This window comes from Apostichopus japonicus, chromosome 14 (assembly GCF_037975245.1).
Source record: "Apostichopus japonicus isolate 1M-3 chromosome 14, ASM3797524v1, whole genome shotgun sequence".
Classification (NCBI taxonomy): domain Eukaryota; kingdom Metazoa; phylum Echinodermata; class Holothuroidea; order Aspidochirotida; family Stichopodidae; genus Apostichopus; species Apostichopus japonicus.
This window is the reverse complement of record NC_092574.1, coordinates 6686224-6704561: the sequence shown is the minus strand read 5'-3', so window position 1 is coordinate 6704561 and position 18338 is coordinate 6686224. Positions and strand designations below refer to the sequence as shown.

The following is an 18338-nucleotide window of genomic DNA, read 5'->3' as shown; positions in this document are numbered from 1 at the left end:
TTTTTGTTTTCGACGTACGACATAGTGTTGTACATACACATCTACATAATCATTCTATCATTATCAACGGGATAGTCATAACAATAATAACAATAATAAACAACAATAAAAAATTGTTAGAAACAAGAGCTGATCCAGAGAAAATAGTGACCCAGAAAAGGAACATGACAAAGGGCGCCCTCGGTTTACATTTTTAGTATATACGCCTACTGTCAGTGCAATGGACACCCTATTGCACCACCCTACACGGAGGTAATTTTTAAACTTCACCTTCTCTTAAACATGCATTCAATTAATATAGCTATATGGTGGAACTATGTTGTTTTCACCCCACCCCACCCCCAGCCCAGCCCTACAGCCCCTCCCCAGCCCATCCCCATCCCCAGCCCCTCCTCCTCCCGCCTCTATAAAAGAGAAGGCCTATTTCAGTTAAATTTACATTTCTTCAAAGTCATGTGAACGTCCTTGAATATAACTGAGAATACCTCGTCTCCATTTTGCTAGTGGTAGACATATTGAACTTATATTGAACGATAAACATGCGTGTCCTCTTCACAACGCAAATTTTGAAACAGGGACTAATTGACCTTTCCACGTGCCTCGTTTTATAGATGGCAGCCTTCAATTATAACGATTTTATTTGATTATAAATGTCATAAATATATTTACAAAACAAATGTGTACTTCAAATAACCGCGTAGGGTATAATATTTTCGTTTTCATGTTACATAAAATGGAGGGGGGAAGCCAAACAATTCAAATATGATTACAAATATGCATAATTAAAGCTGCAAACGACATTTAATGAAGAAGAAAATCGGTTTCAATCAACGATATCATCACGTTAGAAATTATTTGGTTCAACATATAGGCTATTACACATTCTTAGCACATGTACATACGTTAAGAATTGCATGCCTGTTATCATAGCAACAAGGAGAGGACTATAGGTTTATCTCTCACGTGATTGTATCTTACACAGTACATCCTAACATAAGACCGTCAACTTCAAAATACATGCAAGGAGGGAAGTACATGCCGTTTATGGAAGAATTTCATTCAGGCAATATCGATAAAAGGCACCTTTTTTCCAGTGTATGGATAATTTTAGCGGAACTGAGTTCCAATGTAGTCACTGTTGTGACTACATATATGATGTAAACAGGGATAGTGTGTTAAAACATGAGCATGCATGTATATGTTATTAACACCGTCATGGTGTGATACGCATGCACGGTTGCAGCTATAAAATAATTTGAATGTTCTAATTTAAGTGAAAGTTACGAGCACACATATGTATACATACTGTCACTGTCACTGTTTCGAGTGATAACCCTAAATATTCCGTTATCACATTTGTTATTAGGCCTACTTTTTCAAATCACTGATCAAAGAAAATGGCCAATATTAGCGCAAACACTTCTGTCAGAAACTTGATGTGGGAAATTTGACAGCTTTGGCGAACAGCTAGGCCCTTTTCCGCCACGGTTGTGTTGCTTCATTGTTTGATAAACACATGATGTGAGGGGCAAAACGGTTATGTAGCCAGTATAGCATTATAACATGTAAAGTTTTCTAACTTAGATAGTTGCCTCAGCATTGACAAAGTATATAGGGCTTACATTTCTGTGCATCTCATAGCGCAATGCATGCCGGTGTTTATATGCAAATATATACACAGTAAAAAGTACCTGTATATATTTGTTATTTATTAATTAGTTAATGGCGCGCATCAACTTTATTATCGTCTGAAAGTCTGTACGTATAAAAGGCACGCCTTGGTTGCATAGGACATATATATATTTGCACACACAGACTAAAAGCAGATCATGTTACAAACTTTCTTTGGTAGCTATACGGTATTGCTCATTAGTATATAAAAACCAAATTCTACTTGAATTGTGTGAATGAACTTTTATCATAATTACGAACAAATTAACATTTTGCTGGATATTGAAACCGATATCGTATATATGGACCGTCTCGATCCCCATGATCTAGTGAGATGGATTACAAAATGTAACTTTATGCAACTGATAATGAAATGTTATAAACAAGAATAAAGATGACCGAATTTACTGACACATTAAGATCATAAAGATCTGGATTATTAGATTGAAATAATACCCATATTTTTTCCATCACAACCCTAGATATCAAGTTTATAAGCATATATACGTATATACGAAAAGCTATAGTGGTTACGTACACGTCGAATTTAACGTTGAACTATCCACAGGTTTATTCCTGTCCAAATGTCTCTCACATTATTTGGCGCCAATAACGTCGCGGTCTGATTCAGTCAGGAGTTATCCATATTTAACACAGTTTCTCCAATTGTTAGGTAATATGTTGACTACGGCATTTATTGTACTAATGAGAGCATGGGGGTCATAAGTAAATGTCATCAATATACACTGGCCCCAAATATGCTAGAGAGTGGAACAATGGTCACTTATAATCAAACCGGAGGAAGCAATTATAACTGCTGAACTCAAAGAATTGTAGCTCACCCTAGACATGTTTTTCTTGTCTAAATTAATATCCCACATTATTTTGGAAGTAACTCGGAGAGTCAGAGCCTGTATTGGAAGGTATACTTTTCATAACTTTGTGTAGTATCTTATGCTAAAATAGCAGCTTGCTGTTCACTTGGCGGTTCATTAAAACAGACTTCTTGTCAATTCTCTGAGTTTCGTTGCTCCTTTTTCACTCTCTTTGTTTTTCGTTTGCATCGTTTTGTTGCCCAGTTTCAGGTTTTCAAAACCGTAACAAAAAAGACCCATCGATTCCATTAGCGAACATCCGGTAAATGCTCCCTTCTGTTGTAATAACAAACGAGGCAAATAGGCTTTTCAATATGTTCTTTGCCGCCAATAGCATTTAACATTGACTCTCGGCCGTAATGATGCTCAAATCTATCTGTATAGACACAGATGCTTCATGACAGAGCTATCGGCGCACACGAGCTATCTTCATCATCCAATTAGCTGCTGTATCATCGTCACACTGGCGTCGGCTATTTTAATCGATTCATACCCAATCCCTATACGTTCCGTCCATGTCGTCCGTACTTTCCATGCAGCGTTTATCGACGTGGTGATCTGAATATTCATCGTCTGAATCGACGACGTCGAGGTAAGGCGCGGGAGGGCGCACTTTGATCGAATCGACCGACGAATGTGAAACCGAATCGGCCCCACCTTCATAACTACCAGTAGAGGGCGTCCTGTTATGTAGTGCGAATGTCTCTGTGTCCTCGGGTCGGTCCCGACTATGACCTAAACGTCCTGTTAGTCTAGACGCCCGTGTATGTAACGCTCTATCCCCTTGAGTCCTTCTCTTATTTGAATGTCGTCTTTGTCTGTTTCTCCTTTCTTCCGGATGTTCTCGAATTGGAGACAGATTAGCTGCATTGACTGGCTTTCTAGAGTCTTCGTACGACCGATCATATCGCCCAGGGTCGCTATTTGTCGACTCAGCATAGGAGGTCGTCGGCGACTGCCTGATCCTGTTGAGTAATACTGCAGCTTCCGATCGACCGACGCCGTAACTCGGGGTTGACCTTCTATCTTCCACGCGGTTGTCATTTCTATCTTTGATCTCGTACTCATCTGGATACGGTGAGAAAGATACCGACTTAGACTTGGACACACCTTGGGGATTGTGAGATGACCAACAATGTTCACTGTGACCAAATGAGCTACATTCAGGGGTACACCTTGGTCCTTTCTGAAAGTCAGGAGAATTTTCTGTAGCAAAGTAAAAATGAAAATGAAATTTAGAATTTTAGAACGTGATAGAAGTCGTATAGTGACCATTTTTCTAAATAGAAGGGGAAAGCGATCTTTAATGTCTTTCTTTTAGACCTTGCTTTGACCACAGGAGCTCCCAATGTTGCGGTACGTCGTTTCAAGCTATGAACCTCCATCGACGTTAAGTCTCATATTGCAGGACTGCCAGATCAAGAATGCCGTTTGTAGTTTTATAACAATTGACCATTGTTTCGTCAAGAATCAGATGAAAGATGATATCTATAGTTTACAAAGCTTTAGAAGAATATTTGGAAAATATTGTCCCCCAGCGCCACTCCCCCCCCCCCCCCACGCAGACTAAAGACTTAGCTGAGATGGTACTGTATAGTGAAGCTGTACAACTGCACTGACTCTTGTGCAATACACGGAACTGTATATTCATGCAATCCAGACACAATACTTTCTTGTTTAAATAGTGTACAACAAGAGGTCCCTCATCACTTCATAAATATATTTCGTAGGCGGGTATAAGTGAAGAATTTCGCTTTGATCAATCAAATTGTTGCAATTGTATAAATCAGTTTATATATTGGGGGCGTGAGTGGAGTTGGGGAGGAAACAGTTCAAATGAATTAGGCATACGTAATAAATGTGCCACTACGTTTTCAATAGCGTGGTTATTTACGAGTGTTTCTGTAAACAACAAGAGCTGTACCTCGGGTTTCGATACCCTGCACATGGTATCAGTTTATTTGAAACATATAAAACACTATAGTAGACGCAGTTAGTAAACAAGTGAACTCTGTCAATGTTAGCAAAAAGGGTCAGTTTTCGTATACTGTAGGTTACAAGCCAGGTTCATAGCCAGGGGAGGGGGGGGGAGAGGGGAGTGGAGAGGGCAGGGTGGGAGGGAGAGTAGCGGGTGGGAGCCACGCCAATGTATGTATAATATACTTCCTATTCGCAAGCATATTAATTATTTTTGCCACCGTGTATGGGACACAACAAAACTGTGGATTACATGTAATCCTGGCTAAGAACCGGTTGTAAAAGACAGCCATGCAGGCAAACAAATATTATCAGAGGATCACTGCGTTAATCGTTAACCTTTTTCTACACAAGGTTGCAAATGACATAGACTATACGTTTGTTATGAATACATCCTATGCATATGCTTGCATTGTACAGCTTTACAGTTAGCTTTATACGATTACTCACAAACAAACGTTCATAACCGAGGTGAAGCTGGCCAGGGAGTAACATTTTTAAGACATTGATTTTTAACAGCAATGTCGAGATTTATAGACAATTTGAGCCGAAAATATTTGGATACAACGTCATTCGACTTCCTATCCACCCCTCTCTCCAAAAAACCCGACCCTCCTAGAAACCACTCCACCCCCATAAAAAGAACTGCTAACATGACTATTCCGTATCGTACAGCTGATACCAAACGTTTGTAATGGCGTAATTTATAATGATTTCTTGTGCGAAAGGCATGTCTCCTCCCCCCCCCCCCCCCGACCAAAAACCACTCCTCAATCCCTCCCTCTCCTCATCACCCCTCCTATGCGTCTGTTTTTGATGTTCGTGTTGACTGTTTGTTTTTTATAAGCAGCTGATAATTATGGCAGGTATAAAAGGTATAAAAGGCATAAATTTAATACTTGACCTGCGATAATAATGATAATTCGATTGTACCTTCCTTGATTGGTCTAACACATGATACACTTTCCGAATGGCCTTTCTCATATCCAGAGCATGGTTGATATAGTAAAACATTGCATCATGTATAGGAAAGTTGTTTGCCTATAACTATGAATTCATAAAGCCTCAATATAAACGCCAGACAACACATTTTGCTCGACGAATTGCCCTACCGTATCGTATTTTCACTCTTTGTAATGTTGGTGGTATAGGGCTATAGGCTACAGTCTAATCCCGATATGGGACCATTCATATGGTGGAGAAGTCATACAAAGAAGACCATCGAAAAATGGTTAGAGAGGATTGACAAAATATGAGTTCAATAGGTTAGACAAGACTGTCGAATTATATACACTCCACAACGAATCTTTACAACTCGAAAGCAACAAAACATTGCAAAGTCATTCCAAACTAAAAGCAGAGAAAGTTAAAACTAGGTCACGGAATGCGGCTAAAAAGGTTGAGGTCGTTATAGGTGAACTTTGTGTTATTCATGTTAATAATGGTTGTGGGGCTGGGGGGGGGGGGAGGCATGCAAAGAGACTGCGAAGAAAATAACTATACAAAGTCATACCTTGTTTCATGTATTCATTTGAAATCGAACGGCTGAAGTGAGTAATGAACGTATATTTTTTTGTAAGTCAGTATAGGCTTGCAATCAATTCGATTATTTATCAAATGATCCTATTAATGTATAAAAATTGCTGTACATCACTAATCGTGTATTACTTAGGGCATGAAATAAGCCATTAACCTTTATTGCAACATCTATATTTACGGTTTAAGTTGAACAAGTATGTTTTCAACGTCCACTCTGGGCCTCTGTAGAATCTGCACGGCTCACTTTTGTATTGGCTTCCTACTCTTCTCAACAGGGTTGCAACTATATAGTCACAACTTTACTTTAATACAGTTTCTTGACAAAAATCGCTTACTCGTGTTACTTTAGGCCAATTAACTCGGCGGGTTTATTTTGGAAGGGGGGGGGGGATATTTTTTTTAATATCTAACAATTCAGATACGGAGATATCAAGAACCCACGTTCTCTTTCTTTCTTTAAGAAATCGAGATATTTATTTCAGTAATCTAAAATATCAGTGTCACATTTTAGAGTTCATTGAAGATCTACCTTTTGTCATAGATGGGATGGGAAACCACGTGACAAAATGCATGTTTATTTATATAAGCTCGAAAACAAGCTGGTACGTTACAACATAAATAACGTCGAGTTTTATGTCTAACTTTGACTTTATTGTTTTGTTTTTTTGGTGGAGGGGGGGGGGGTGAGGTGTTGGGAGCGACGGTGGCAACAATCATATTATTCTGCAGTGCTTATATAAGCAATGCTATAAATGTTACAGTATTGTTTAATTGTTCATTTAGAGGGGGTAGGTACTCTTTAATTCAAGACTCAGAATAGAAACTTAAACTTCATTACACTAGGCTACCAAAGTGGTGGTTAGGCTACCAGAGAGAATGTTAGGCTACACTCACTTCTATTGGATCCTATTAAAGAAATCATTGGCATAGAGGTGGACCTCTTGGAGACATCCTGATCAGCGAGTGGCATGCCAAGCTGTTTAGTGAATCCCCTTGGCACTGTCGTTGAACCACCGTGTATCGTAGATGTTGATACATCTTTAGTATCGCGATCACTGTCACCGCCGTTTCCGCTATCGTGACTGCTGCTTCTACCGTCACCTTCCGATGAATGATCACTCGTAATCTCGGAGGTGGTCTGACGAAGCTTGTCAAGAAGTCGTTGTACCTGTTGGCGGCAAAGTATGAAGACAAGTTCAAACAATTGGTTCTCTGATCGATGAAATAATAGTTGCCATGGTAATGGTATTGTATTATATATTGTACACTGTACGCTTGGCGAAACTGTGCTGCCCGGAGCACTGAAAAAAAGACTAGATCAAAGGGAATAATTAATGGTTGTAATATATTAGTTTCCTCCTCCAACCGAATACACCTCACAACCCCCCCCCCCTAAACGCCCCAACCCCCTTACAATCACACCCATATGAATGTGTGTGTATACATGTTTATATATATATATATATATATATATATATATATATATATATATATATATATATATATATATATATATATATATATATATATATATATATACATACTCATTCCATCCTTATATATATAAATAAATCAAGGCCAAACCCTAAAAGAAGACGCAGAGGTCACGTTTGATACTTAAAAGATTAAGTGGTCAACCACATAATAGAATTAGAATTATGCACCAGGGGAATATTCAGATTAATCCGTTAATAAATGTTGATAGGTCCACTGCCATGAATTCGAGAGTGTTTATCGCTGGCCAATTAGGTGCCAAATACGTCCACGGTCATTCTAACAATACTTCATTGGGCGTCCAAACGCTGTCAAGGTACACAATGAGTAGGAGTGTATATACCTCGTAACTAAAAGTGCTGGAAAAAAAAATCACCTTAATTACTAGTCTCAACTATGCTTCTAAAAATTGATTGCGTAATATTTATTTAAGTTGGCTAACACAATACATATAGGTGGCTAAAAGCTCTCGGAGGTGTTCTTCTTCTAGATATTAATCTTGAACAAAAGGGTGCACCTCGATTAAATTGATACCGAGTATGCGCTACTGGAAGACGAGTTGATTTCACTGCATGTGGTTGACGAAAGCTTCAGTAAACTTATATAGGAGTGTGTAGGCCTAGCGCGGCCTACCATAATATGAATTGCACACATTTTAGCTGGTTTGGTGATATGCAATGTATTCACCTTTTCAGTGGACTATTAATATTAGTTCAGAAAGATGCAAATCCTTTGCATTTATATATCCTTCAGAAACAAGAATTATGATAAGGATATTTGCCATCGAATTATAGATGTGGATAATTGGATGTAAGAATTCTCATTTTAGAATAGTACTTAAGATACTATAACACTGAGGACTGACGGAGTCGGGACAGCTATTCAAATCCGACGTGAAAGTACACCCGGCGTAAATTTAGCCAACGTCCTTCGGGAGTAGTAAAGGAAACCCCGGAACAGCCAACCAAATTTGCGATTCTTCAATTCTTTGTTTCTACTGGGGATAAAAAACTTTCCTTCCCAAGTTACGGCGAGCTAAAACATGTTTGACAGCCCATTTCAAATATTGGATATATGGTGAAATGAGAGTGGTTCAATGAATTGGGAGATCAAACCTATATGGTAATCAAAGAACCGACATTTTCTTTCATCAGGTACTTCACGCCTAACCTATAAAATAGTCGTGTTGTGGGTACAAACTCGACCTGCCTACTATGCTATATTTCACGCCGTAGAAGGTGTTGCAACACAGAGACCTTGTCAATTTCCCATGAACTTCCCTTAGTTTCGCTTCGATTCACCCAAATTCCCAAAGCTTTCGTACTTTCGACTTATCTCGAACTAAAGAAGATCGACAGGTCAGGGTTGCCGCTAGAATGATTTATATATATATCTATATTTATATATAGTTGAATTTGTAGTGAGTTGGAAAATCCAGAACAGTGAAAAACTTCCAGCCTCCACCGGGATTCGAACCCGGGCCTCCCGCTGTATAGGCGGACACCCTAACCACTAGGCTATGGACGCTGATTGTATGTCCAGAGGTTCGAAACCGGTAAGGAAGGTCGTAATTCCACTGTAGGCTTTTGTCACCTGTATCAAGGGCGTAGGAACCGGGGGGGGGGGCTGGGGGGCGCCAGCCCCCCCAGTGAAAAATGTGGAGGGGCGGAAGTATCATTCCGCCCCCCCCCCGGTTCGCAAGTCAGAAAACCCCTTTTTCATTTCTAAATGAGAAAAAAAATCTCATTTGGAGCACCAATTCGCATCTAAGGCCAGGTGAAAATACAAAATTAAGTTTACAAATGGAGTGGGTGTTGAAGTGTGCTATATTGCACCAAATTGCATCTGAGGCCACCTGGAAATGCAAAATAATCCAAAGGGGATGGGGACACCCCCTCCCCTTAAACCCCTCCCCCAGGTCGGCCTTCAGTCTTCAGCCCCCCCCCCCACTCAAAAGTACCTTCCTACGCCACTGACCTGTATCGAACAAATACTAGTTCTTTTTTGGTGACATATTTGCCTAAAACTAAAACAAAAACTAGTAAAATTCAAAGACTAATTTCAATGGCATTTTTACACGCTGTGAAGTATACTGACTCGTAAATTGATAGGTGAATAAATTTTCATGCGTCACAGTTTTGATCCCCCTTCGCGACAAGCCTTACTACACCAGTTTCTAGGCTATTGATAAATGGATTATTAACAAAGTTTTACCAACAAATCGAACTATACAAACCGCAGCCTTCCATCATCACCTGACAGTGGTTTCACCCAAAATCGATATCTACAAACATTGGCCATGTAAAAGCTCTTCGTGATGTTGGCCAATTACTGTCTGTATACATAGTTAAAGAGTTATGTGGTGCAAAAGAGTCAGTAGTTACAACCAAGATGATAAGAAGGCAACGAATGAGTAATTTACTAATTAGGCCAAGTAAAACTAATTACTTTTCTATTCTCGTATCTTTTGTTCACCGAAAACAGAAACGACGTGCCGAAATGCAGCCAGAGCCTAAACCAAATGATTATAATAACTGTAAGATTATTATATCTGTAAGGTTGTACAGCTCCTACAAAATGGTCCACGTGTTTATAAAGGCACTTGATGTCGATTTCCTTAGATATGGTGATCATGTAACTACGTTCGATGAAGTGCATGTGTATACCTTATGGGTGTCGGAGCCCCACACACGAGCAGCACAGCGTTGTAACTTCAGAACTTGATAAAGTACTGTAGTATACCCGTGTGTACTTTAATTAACATCCGGGTTTTTGTGACTGGCACAACACTTTTTCGGTGAGTGACAAACAGCGCCGCCGAATTCTTGTACGCGAGCCCGTCTTTAAATATACACATATACGGATTTTCTAAGTCGAGGCGCGCCGCCACTGGGGATGGGAGGTATCCCTCTCCTCCACCCTCAATCGGGTATTTTTCTTTCATTCAGTCGAATAAGTCTTGGGAATTTATAATCCCCCACCATCCCATCCCCACCATCCCACAACTTTATACGGTAGGCCGGACCAACTTGTCGAACTTATAAAGTGCACGCTCTTATAGTATAGGCTTTTGACATATGCAGTGTGTTTATATATGTATAGCCTATATTATTCATCGTATTCGCTGAGACGCCTATACGCCTACATGCTATATTACTACTATATTATAGGCAAAGCTCCTTATATAAACCTTCCCATGCACGGACGGACTAACTGTATTGATTTCTGTTTACTTCTCTTTCGATTCAGTCAGCTAGGTCATTTAATAAGGTAATTAAGAGGGCCATCTGTTCTTAACAATTAGCTTGTATCGTAGCCAGCCAGTTAGTCTCCTTAATCAAATACCAACATAGTTACTTATACATTGTCTATAACTTTCAGCAAAACAGATGGACTAGAAATTCTCTACAAGTTGTTTTCGTATAAACAACCCGATAAGCCAGTTAACATGTGATGTCATATTTTGGTTGAACTTCAATTTATCTATCATAAGACTACACGGATATAAACTTCGATCTAAGCGATTTGAGTTTCAATATAAACGTCAGTGGAATAAGCGATCAATAGCAGATGATAATGTTTTTTGTTACTCTTATCTTACTCATTAACAATATTAGAAGTAGTAAGTAATGATGGAATGGAAATTCACAAATTCAAAAAACTTTCCTCAATCAGTTTGTAACTTATTTATTTTATTTTTGTTATTATTATTTTTTTATTTCAAAGTGTTATGTCCAAAATGACATACAGTTCAGGTGATTTTTTTTTTCAAAATAATATTTTCAAAAATACATAGAACATTAGTTGGAAGAAATTTGTATCTTTTCCCCCTCTCCTCTCTTGGTTTCTTTCAAAGCTACCGCTTCAACCCCTTAAATTTAAAAACTTGTTCCTACAATTTTATCGATTTTATTACACAAATATTTAATTTATTGTAAACCATGGAATACCAACGTATCACCCTTTCAATCACCTTTCACACCCATTTCACCTCTTTTCTCACCTTTTTCCACCCATATAAAGTTAAACTCAGTTTTAAGTCAAAACCATCATCTTTCGACAAACGGTATCCAATTTTTCCTTTTTAAAGTTCCATCTTGCTTGTGTGAATACCCCCGCATAGCGTTACGCGTGTCGCTGCGGTATTCCCGCGTCGCTTGAATCCCTGTCTCACATTTTGACCTCAACATTTTCGAACAGGTGTTTCTGACCAAATTCCTACTAAATCCTCGACGATGTTTGTTTGAGTTCATGACTTTCTTGAAGTTATCGATCTACGATGATCTGTGTTTAGTGGTCATCAGGGAGGACGGTATGATGGGACGTGGTACCCCGATCATTGTTCGGTCTATGCCATGGTAAGGGAGAATCTCAACAACCACAGGACGAGAGATTATCAATTTCTATCAGCGTTAGCAGCTGGTAGGCTTTCGGTTTGGAAAAACAAACAAATCGACCCAAACAAAACTTAGTGGAATGTCCCAAAACTTGTGGAGGTGACCTTATCTTTGCAAAACGTCCATGTTTAATATCAAAGTAAATGGATGATTATACCCCTTCCTAACCTTCCGTTCCCCATCCCTATCCCTCCTTTCCTCCCCCGCCCCCTCCATCCCTCCCTTCCTCCTTAATTCCGAACTATCAGATTTGTCAGCTGCACAATCCAGTTTTTACTGTGGGTACAAAACTTTAAAATTTACAGTAGTTGCTGTCATCTCTGTATGAATCGGCTATTTCATCCCATTTCCAAATACATGCAATAATTTAACAACAATGCCTTTTTGTCGTGTCCACTGACTCTTCGTTATTATTTTACTGCGTACTTGGAATACGGTATAAATGAGTTTTCATTATTTTCGATTAATTACATAACCATTTCGTGGAATAGGTATAGGCCTATTATATGGAGGAATAGAGTCCCTCCTCTCTCTCGCAGGGAAGTCTCGATTGGGACTGAGAAGGATGCCTTAATTAAGGCGTAAAATTAATTTTGACATCTGTTGTAGAATACCTTAACAAACAATGCAACTATCCCTCCAAGTTTTGTATTTCTAAACCACTTTTAATTTTTGAGGTATATGACCGTTAAAAAAGCAGCTGAGGTTCATCAATTAGAGTGACTGGACTATATAGTCTAATGCGCAAACCATTAGGCCAGTTTCTTAGATGCAACACAAAATTCAGTGGGGAAAGATAACACTTTTATGTCCTCGAATTACATGTTTATAATGTATTACGAATTGTTAAGGGAAACTGGTGTTTTGGTAATGCAAGGGTGATCTGCTTTTCACACGAAGTTGTCACAATATGTTTCGTTTGCGCAATGAGAACTTAGCAATGGACTTTAACATTAACAGTGAAAACCTCTTATGAAGAGCTGACGTCATCACCTTAAAGGAACACTCATGAGATTAAGTATATTTTAAAATGTGAACATCTTGAAAACCGAAATAGCTATAAAAGCACCATAAGCACTCAACATTTTCTTTATTGTTGGACTCAACTATATCGTGACTAACCTTCAGCCTAAAGTCACCCACCCTTTCATTTACTAAAAAAAGGAGTACAGGCCCTCTAGTGAAGAGGAACGAAACAGGTTGAATATATATATATATGTATTATCGTTGAATACATTCATTACCAAATCCGCGAAACAGTATAATTCATTTCCAAACAGATCCACTCATGCGTGTGTCAATGGGATTAGTGCGAAGCCGCAAATTATGACGAAACTTTTGTTTCATCCTACGGATTGTAAATAATGGTATTATTACACTTTAGTGGCTGTAAATATGAGACATGAGAAGCAACAATTTTATTCTATCAAAATTTTACTCAGAAGACTGCCTTGCTTTAAGTTTTTGTCAGTAGCTAGGCCTATATAAATTATGTATTGGCTTATATGGGCAGCATAGTATACAGTACGTATATAGCAGGAGAATGACCACAATCAACCGCCACCCCACCCCCTCCCACTACCCTCACCTTGGTATTCGGATAAGAGTGATTTGGGGGAGCTGACATTATGTTTCACAATATAGTCTATTTGAAAGATATAATTTCGGTCCTACAATTTATAATTAAAGACGTTTTGTTGAGGAACGCATTGATACCCTTACAGACAATGTGCACTTTGTGCGTGTGTGTGTAGAGCATAATCATTTCTTAAACTGCAGGTAAAATGATCGAAAAGTGAAATATTTACAAAGACTTATTATATACCAGAACAATTCGAAAGTCATGCTTTAAAACACGGTCATGCTGTTATTTCCTGTTAGGTTGCGGTAACTAGAAGTATGCCGTGCACGAGGTAGAAAGGGGAAAGAAGCAAAGCCCCGTGCACCCCACCCCGGTCCCATCTTTATGAGTTTTCAACTTTTGGTTCAAAAATTAAAAAGTCATCGGCTTGGTATGCAACATAACCTTCTGCAGGGGACAAATATGTTTTTGGCCGATTTGAATGGTAGGAACAAAAGCTTCACAAGGCTATTGTTATGATTGCTTTAGTTTTCTATGGTCTTTTATCCCGAGGCAGAACGGATCACTATAGGACTCTGTTACCGACGTTGAATCAGCTGACAGACTTTGAATGCAAGCTATTTGGGTTCTTCAATTTTTGAATGGTGTGTATAGTTACCTGGCTGGTTGAACTTGTTATTTTGAAATTCCTGTGCACGAGATTGGGTAGGGTATCGAATACCTATCAGGAAATACTTTCAAGCACCAACAAGTACAATACCATGCATATATATCTGAGAGAGTATATACTTATTTTAAAACAACGATGAAACTCTCGTGAACGAATATTTATATATATATATATATATATATATATATATATATATATATATATATATATATATAGATATATAGATGTATAGATGTATACATATATATATATATATATACTTTTATATATACACGCGCACATATCTATATATATATATATATATATATCTGTCTGTCTGTCTATCTGTCTGTCTGTATATCTTTCTTTCTATCTGTTTGTATGTCTGTCCATCTGTCTGTATGTCTGACTGTCTAACTATCTATCTATCTATATCTATATAATGAATGTATAGTAAGTGGTATGAAATAGATATTTATGTTTATACTAGATATATATACTTTGCACATGTTATGTCATGAAGCCAAAGGCTGATAAAAGTTACCATCACTTACTTCTTGATCTGGATCCGGGGTCCTCCTAGAATTGATCGATGCAGTGCTACCGGTGTTAATATCCGAGTTACTCCCGAATGTTGACATCTTCTGATTCCCGAGACGTAGATCGTTACGGCCTTCTCTTCCAACAGCTTGGTGTTGTTGAGCCTGTTGTCGCCACTTTATAATATTTTTTGATGGTATCGATGAATGAGAGGTAGCAATTGATGGTTGCACCGAATCGATATCGGAACATTTGGATTGAACATCGGAAGCGGTGCTTCGAGCGGGGCTATTGACGTACAGTTTGTCCCGACTGTTGGGGACTGAATACTGACGTTTAGGCTTTTCTGTCTTTCGACACCGACTGGATGCTAACAGAAGGAAAATGATTAAAAGGAAGATTGCCAGCCCTGCTAACGAAATGACTATCACCATCAACCAATCAGCCACTACTAGTTTATCTTGTGGAGGTAACGTGACTAAGTGAAAATTAAAGATGGTTCGATTGAATCGTTCCGTGAAATTCGATGGCGGCAGAGATTCGTTGAATGCTCGATCAGCGACTGCGACATGCAGAGTAGCAACTTTTGATAGTGGTTGTATTCCACCATCGGTCACTCTGATAGAAATATTGAAAACCCGCTCTTCAAAATCTTTAAAGCGCTTAGCTGTTACTACTTTTCCATTCGATCGGATCCCAAATGAACCAAATATGTTGCCACTTTCGATTTCGAATGATAACATAGCATTTCGTCCGCCATCTGGGTCGTAGCTTTCAATCTGAGCGACGGGAAATCCCGGCTCTGCATCAAGTGGGATAAATCGTACGTTGTCCCTATCGTCTGGAAAGACGACGCGAGGCGAGTTATCATTTTCATCCAACAGCGTCACTACGACACGGGTCTCTCCGGTCCTACCAGGGCTGCCGCCGTCAGTGGCAGTGACTACGAAAGAATGCATCCGCTGTTCTTCATAATCGAGCATTTCTTGAGCATAAATACTACCGGAAAATTTTGAAATGCGAAATTTGGGGTGTTTCAGGGTGTACGATATCTCTGCATTGCTACCGGAATCTGGGTCGAGTGCTTCAACTATTCCAATGAGGTCACTGACTTTATTGTTTTCTGAAAGCTCAACTTCGTAAAGATCCTGTACAAAGACAGGAGAATTGTCGTTCTCGTCAACAATGTCGACCGTAACGGTAGTGTTGGCGCACAAGACGGGGACACCTTGATCGCAGGCTTCTACCACAAACGTAGATGTCGATATATTTTCTCGATCAAAGACCACGTCTGCTCTAAGCACTCCTGTGATCGGATTGACGAAGAACAGATCTTCACCACCAATCATTTCGAAAATAATGTTTGAATTCATGCCGTCGTCGTCGTCAAAGGCAACGATAGTTGTCACAGTGTCTTCAACTTCATTATTTTCCCGAATTGAAGCGTGAAGATGATCCGATACAAAGTACGGATAATTGTCATTGACATCTTCCACAAAGACTACCAACTTCTTGCGAGTGAATCGAGCAGGATTTCCATGATCTTGGGCCATCACAGTTATGTTAAAGATACTGATTTCCTCGCGGTCGAGGTACGAAACGGTTTTGACAAAATACTGTCCTGGTCGCTCTTCTACGAGAGTAAAATTATCAAAATGGAACAGCAACGATACGGATACTTCACCGTTCAAGTCGGTATCGATGTCTGATACCGTTATGAATGCTACGTGTGTTCCTGGAGGAGAGAGCTCCGACAGGTTAGCTTGCCGTCCCTCCCCATCTAAAGGAGTGACGGTCATTACCGGCTTGTTATCATTTACGTCGATGATGTTGACGGTGACGAAAGAGAAATCTGGAATCGGGTTGGTAACATCATTGGTCGCTTGTATGCTCAGTTGGAACACTTGCTTAGATTCATAGTCCAATTTCCCAATAGTTTTGATGGTACCCGAGTTCCGATCAATCTCAAACAGAGCTCTTGCGCTTGAAGGGACGCTGGGAGCAAACGAGTAGACCACTTTTCCGTTCGACCCCGTGTCATCGTCGGTTGCTTGAACGGTTAAGATGGAGTTGCCGACACCCCAATCCTCCGGAATGTCGACAGAGTACTGGCTCTGTAGAAACTTTGGTGAATGATCGTTAGCATCCAAGACGGTGACATTAAGCAAAGCCGATCCAACTTTTTTAGATACCCCATTATCCGATGCCTCTAGATAAAAAGCGTAACTGGCTCGAAATTCTCTATCAAGTCCAGCAGTTACCTTTAGTTGAACGTTGACGATTGTGCCATCTGGGAACTGAATGACTAGTAGTTCGAATAAACCATCGTAGTCGTCGGATAATCGATAAGATTGGATAGTATTGTTACCTACGTCAGGATCAGTGGCGAGTTCTAACGGGAACTGGGTCCCTGGACTGACGGACTCCGATATAGCGAGATTGATAATGTTGTCGCTAAAGGATGGAGTGTGATCATTTATGTCGAGGATATTGACGTAAACGTTTATGACGTTGACACTGGCACCGTCTCGAATCAAGACTTGTAGCGTTTTTTGACAGTAGGAATCGGCTCGTTGATCCGGACACTGTAATTCACGATCTATGATTTTGACAGTCCTTAGCTCCCCTAACAGATTGTCTAGTGAGAAAAATGTCTCGTTTGGTCTTAAAATTGAGGCAAATTGAAAACGAATGTCTGGATTCCCTTCAAATTCCATACCAGCGGCGACGTTACCGACTAAGTAACCTGCTGGTGATTCCTCTGGAAGATCAAACGTCAAATCACCATTAGTCCATCGAAAGAAGAGACAAAGGATCACTGATGTCAAAAGGCATCCAGAATATCTGGCCTTATCCATCTTGAGGTCTGTGGTTAAGACGCGTGTAGTATTGCACAAAAAGAATGGTCCAGAGGTTCGATTGCTTAGTCAGCCAATGTGTAGTCTGAAAGATAAAAACAATTACACAAAATTATGAAAATAACTGTGTTTTTCGAAGGTGTATGAACGCTCAAAATAAAAATATCGCATTTTCAATCGAGAATGTTCGCGCTGCTTATTATGAAAAAAGTGCTATACATCTGCTGAATTTCCTTCAGAATTCACGGTTTGACTCTTTTTGTAAGGTGTTTGTTTATCCTCGATATGTTGATTAGTTCTTTTCAATTGATGCTGCACTTGATTCACAATTAGGTTGTTCAGTTCAAGACAACGATTTTTGCGAAAAACCCACCCTTTCGCCATATTACAAAATTCCATCATGGGACCTTTATTAAGATTTAAATATACACTGGGAACTATTTAAGACCGTGTGTCCCACCAGGTAGCAACTTGATCATCATCTTTCTTTCCTTTTTGTATGTGTGTGTGTGTGTGTAACATAACAGTTTGTAGGTAACAATTTGCACCGATTGCCTAGCTATAACGTGGGACATGACGCCTTATAGGGTGCGAAGACTCGCGCAAAAGAAACGTCTAATGCCGGTAATCTGACCTAGTTTCGAATGAGGTGTAACAGAACTGTTAGACACCACCATCGATCGCAGAAAACACACACACACAGCTTGCTACCATCGGTAATTAGACACTAGTGTATAGTCAGTACATACAGCTACG

The 18338-nt window shown here is 39.5% G+C and overlaps 1 protein-coding gene and 1 non-coding gene across 4 annotated transcripts in view; both read right to left on the bottom strand.

The window, feature by feature from the left end:
- Positions 1–390: 390 nt before the first annotated feature.
- Positions 391–18338, bottom strand: part of LOC139979800 (protocadherin-9-like) — a 45455-nt gene continuing 27507 nt past the window's right edge. For 2 of the 3 annotated variants that reach the window (XM_071990916.1, XM_071990915.1), the window contains exons 2-4: positions 14739–17667; positions 6957–7230; positions 391–3752 (exon numbers count right to left, since the gene is read on the bottom strand). In XM_071990916.1, coding sequence (XP_071847017.1) covers positions 3034–3752; positions 6957–7230; positions 14739–17582 — 3837 coding nt within the window. In that variant the 5' untranslated portion in view covers positions 17583–17667 and the 3' untranslated portion in view covers positions 391–3033. Of the gene's footprint in view, positions 3753–6036; positions 6069–6956; positions 7231–14738; positions 17668–18338 lie in introns of all 3 variants that reach the window. The other variant, XM_071990918.1, reaches the window with a different exon arrangement.
- On the bottom strand, positions 9012–9083 carry Trnay-aua (transfer RNA tyrosine (anticodon AUA)). Its single transcript has one exon. It is a non-coding gene; the product is annotated as a tRNA-Tyr (tRNA).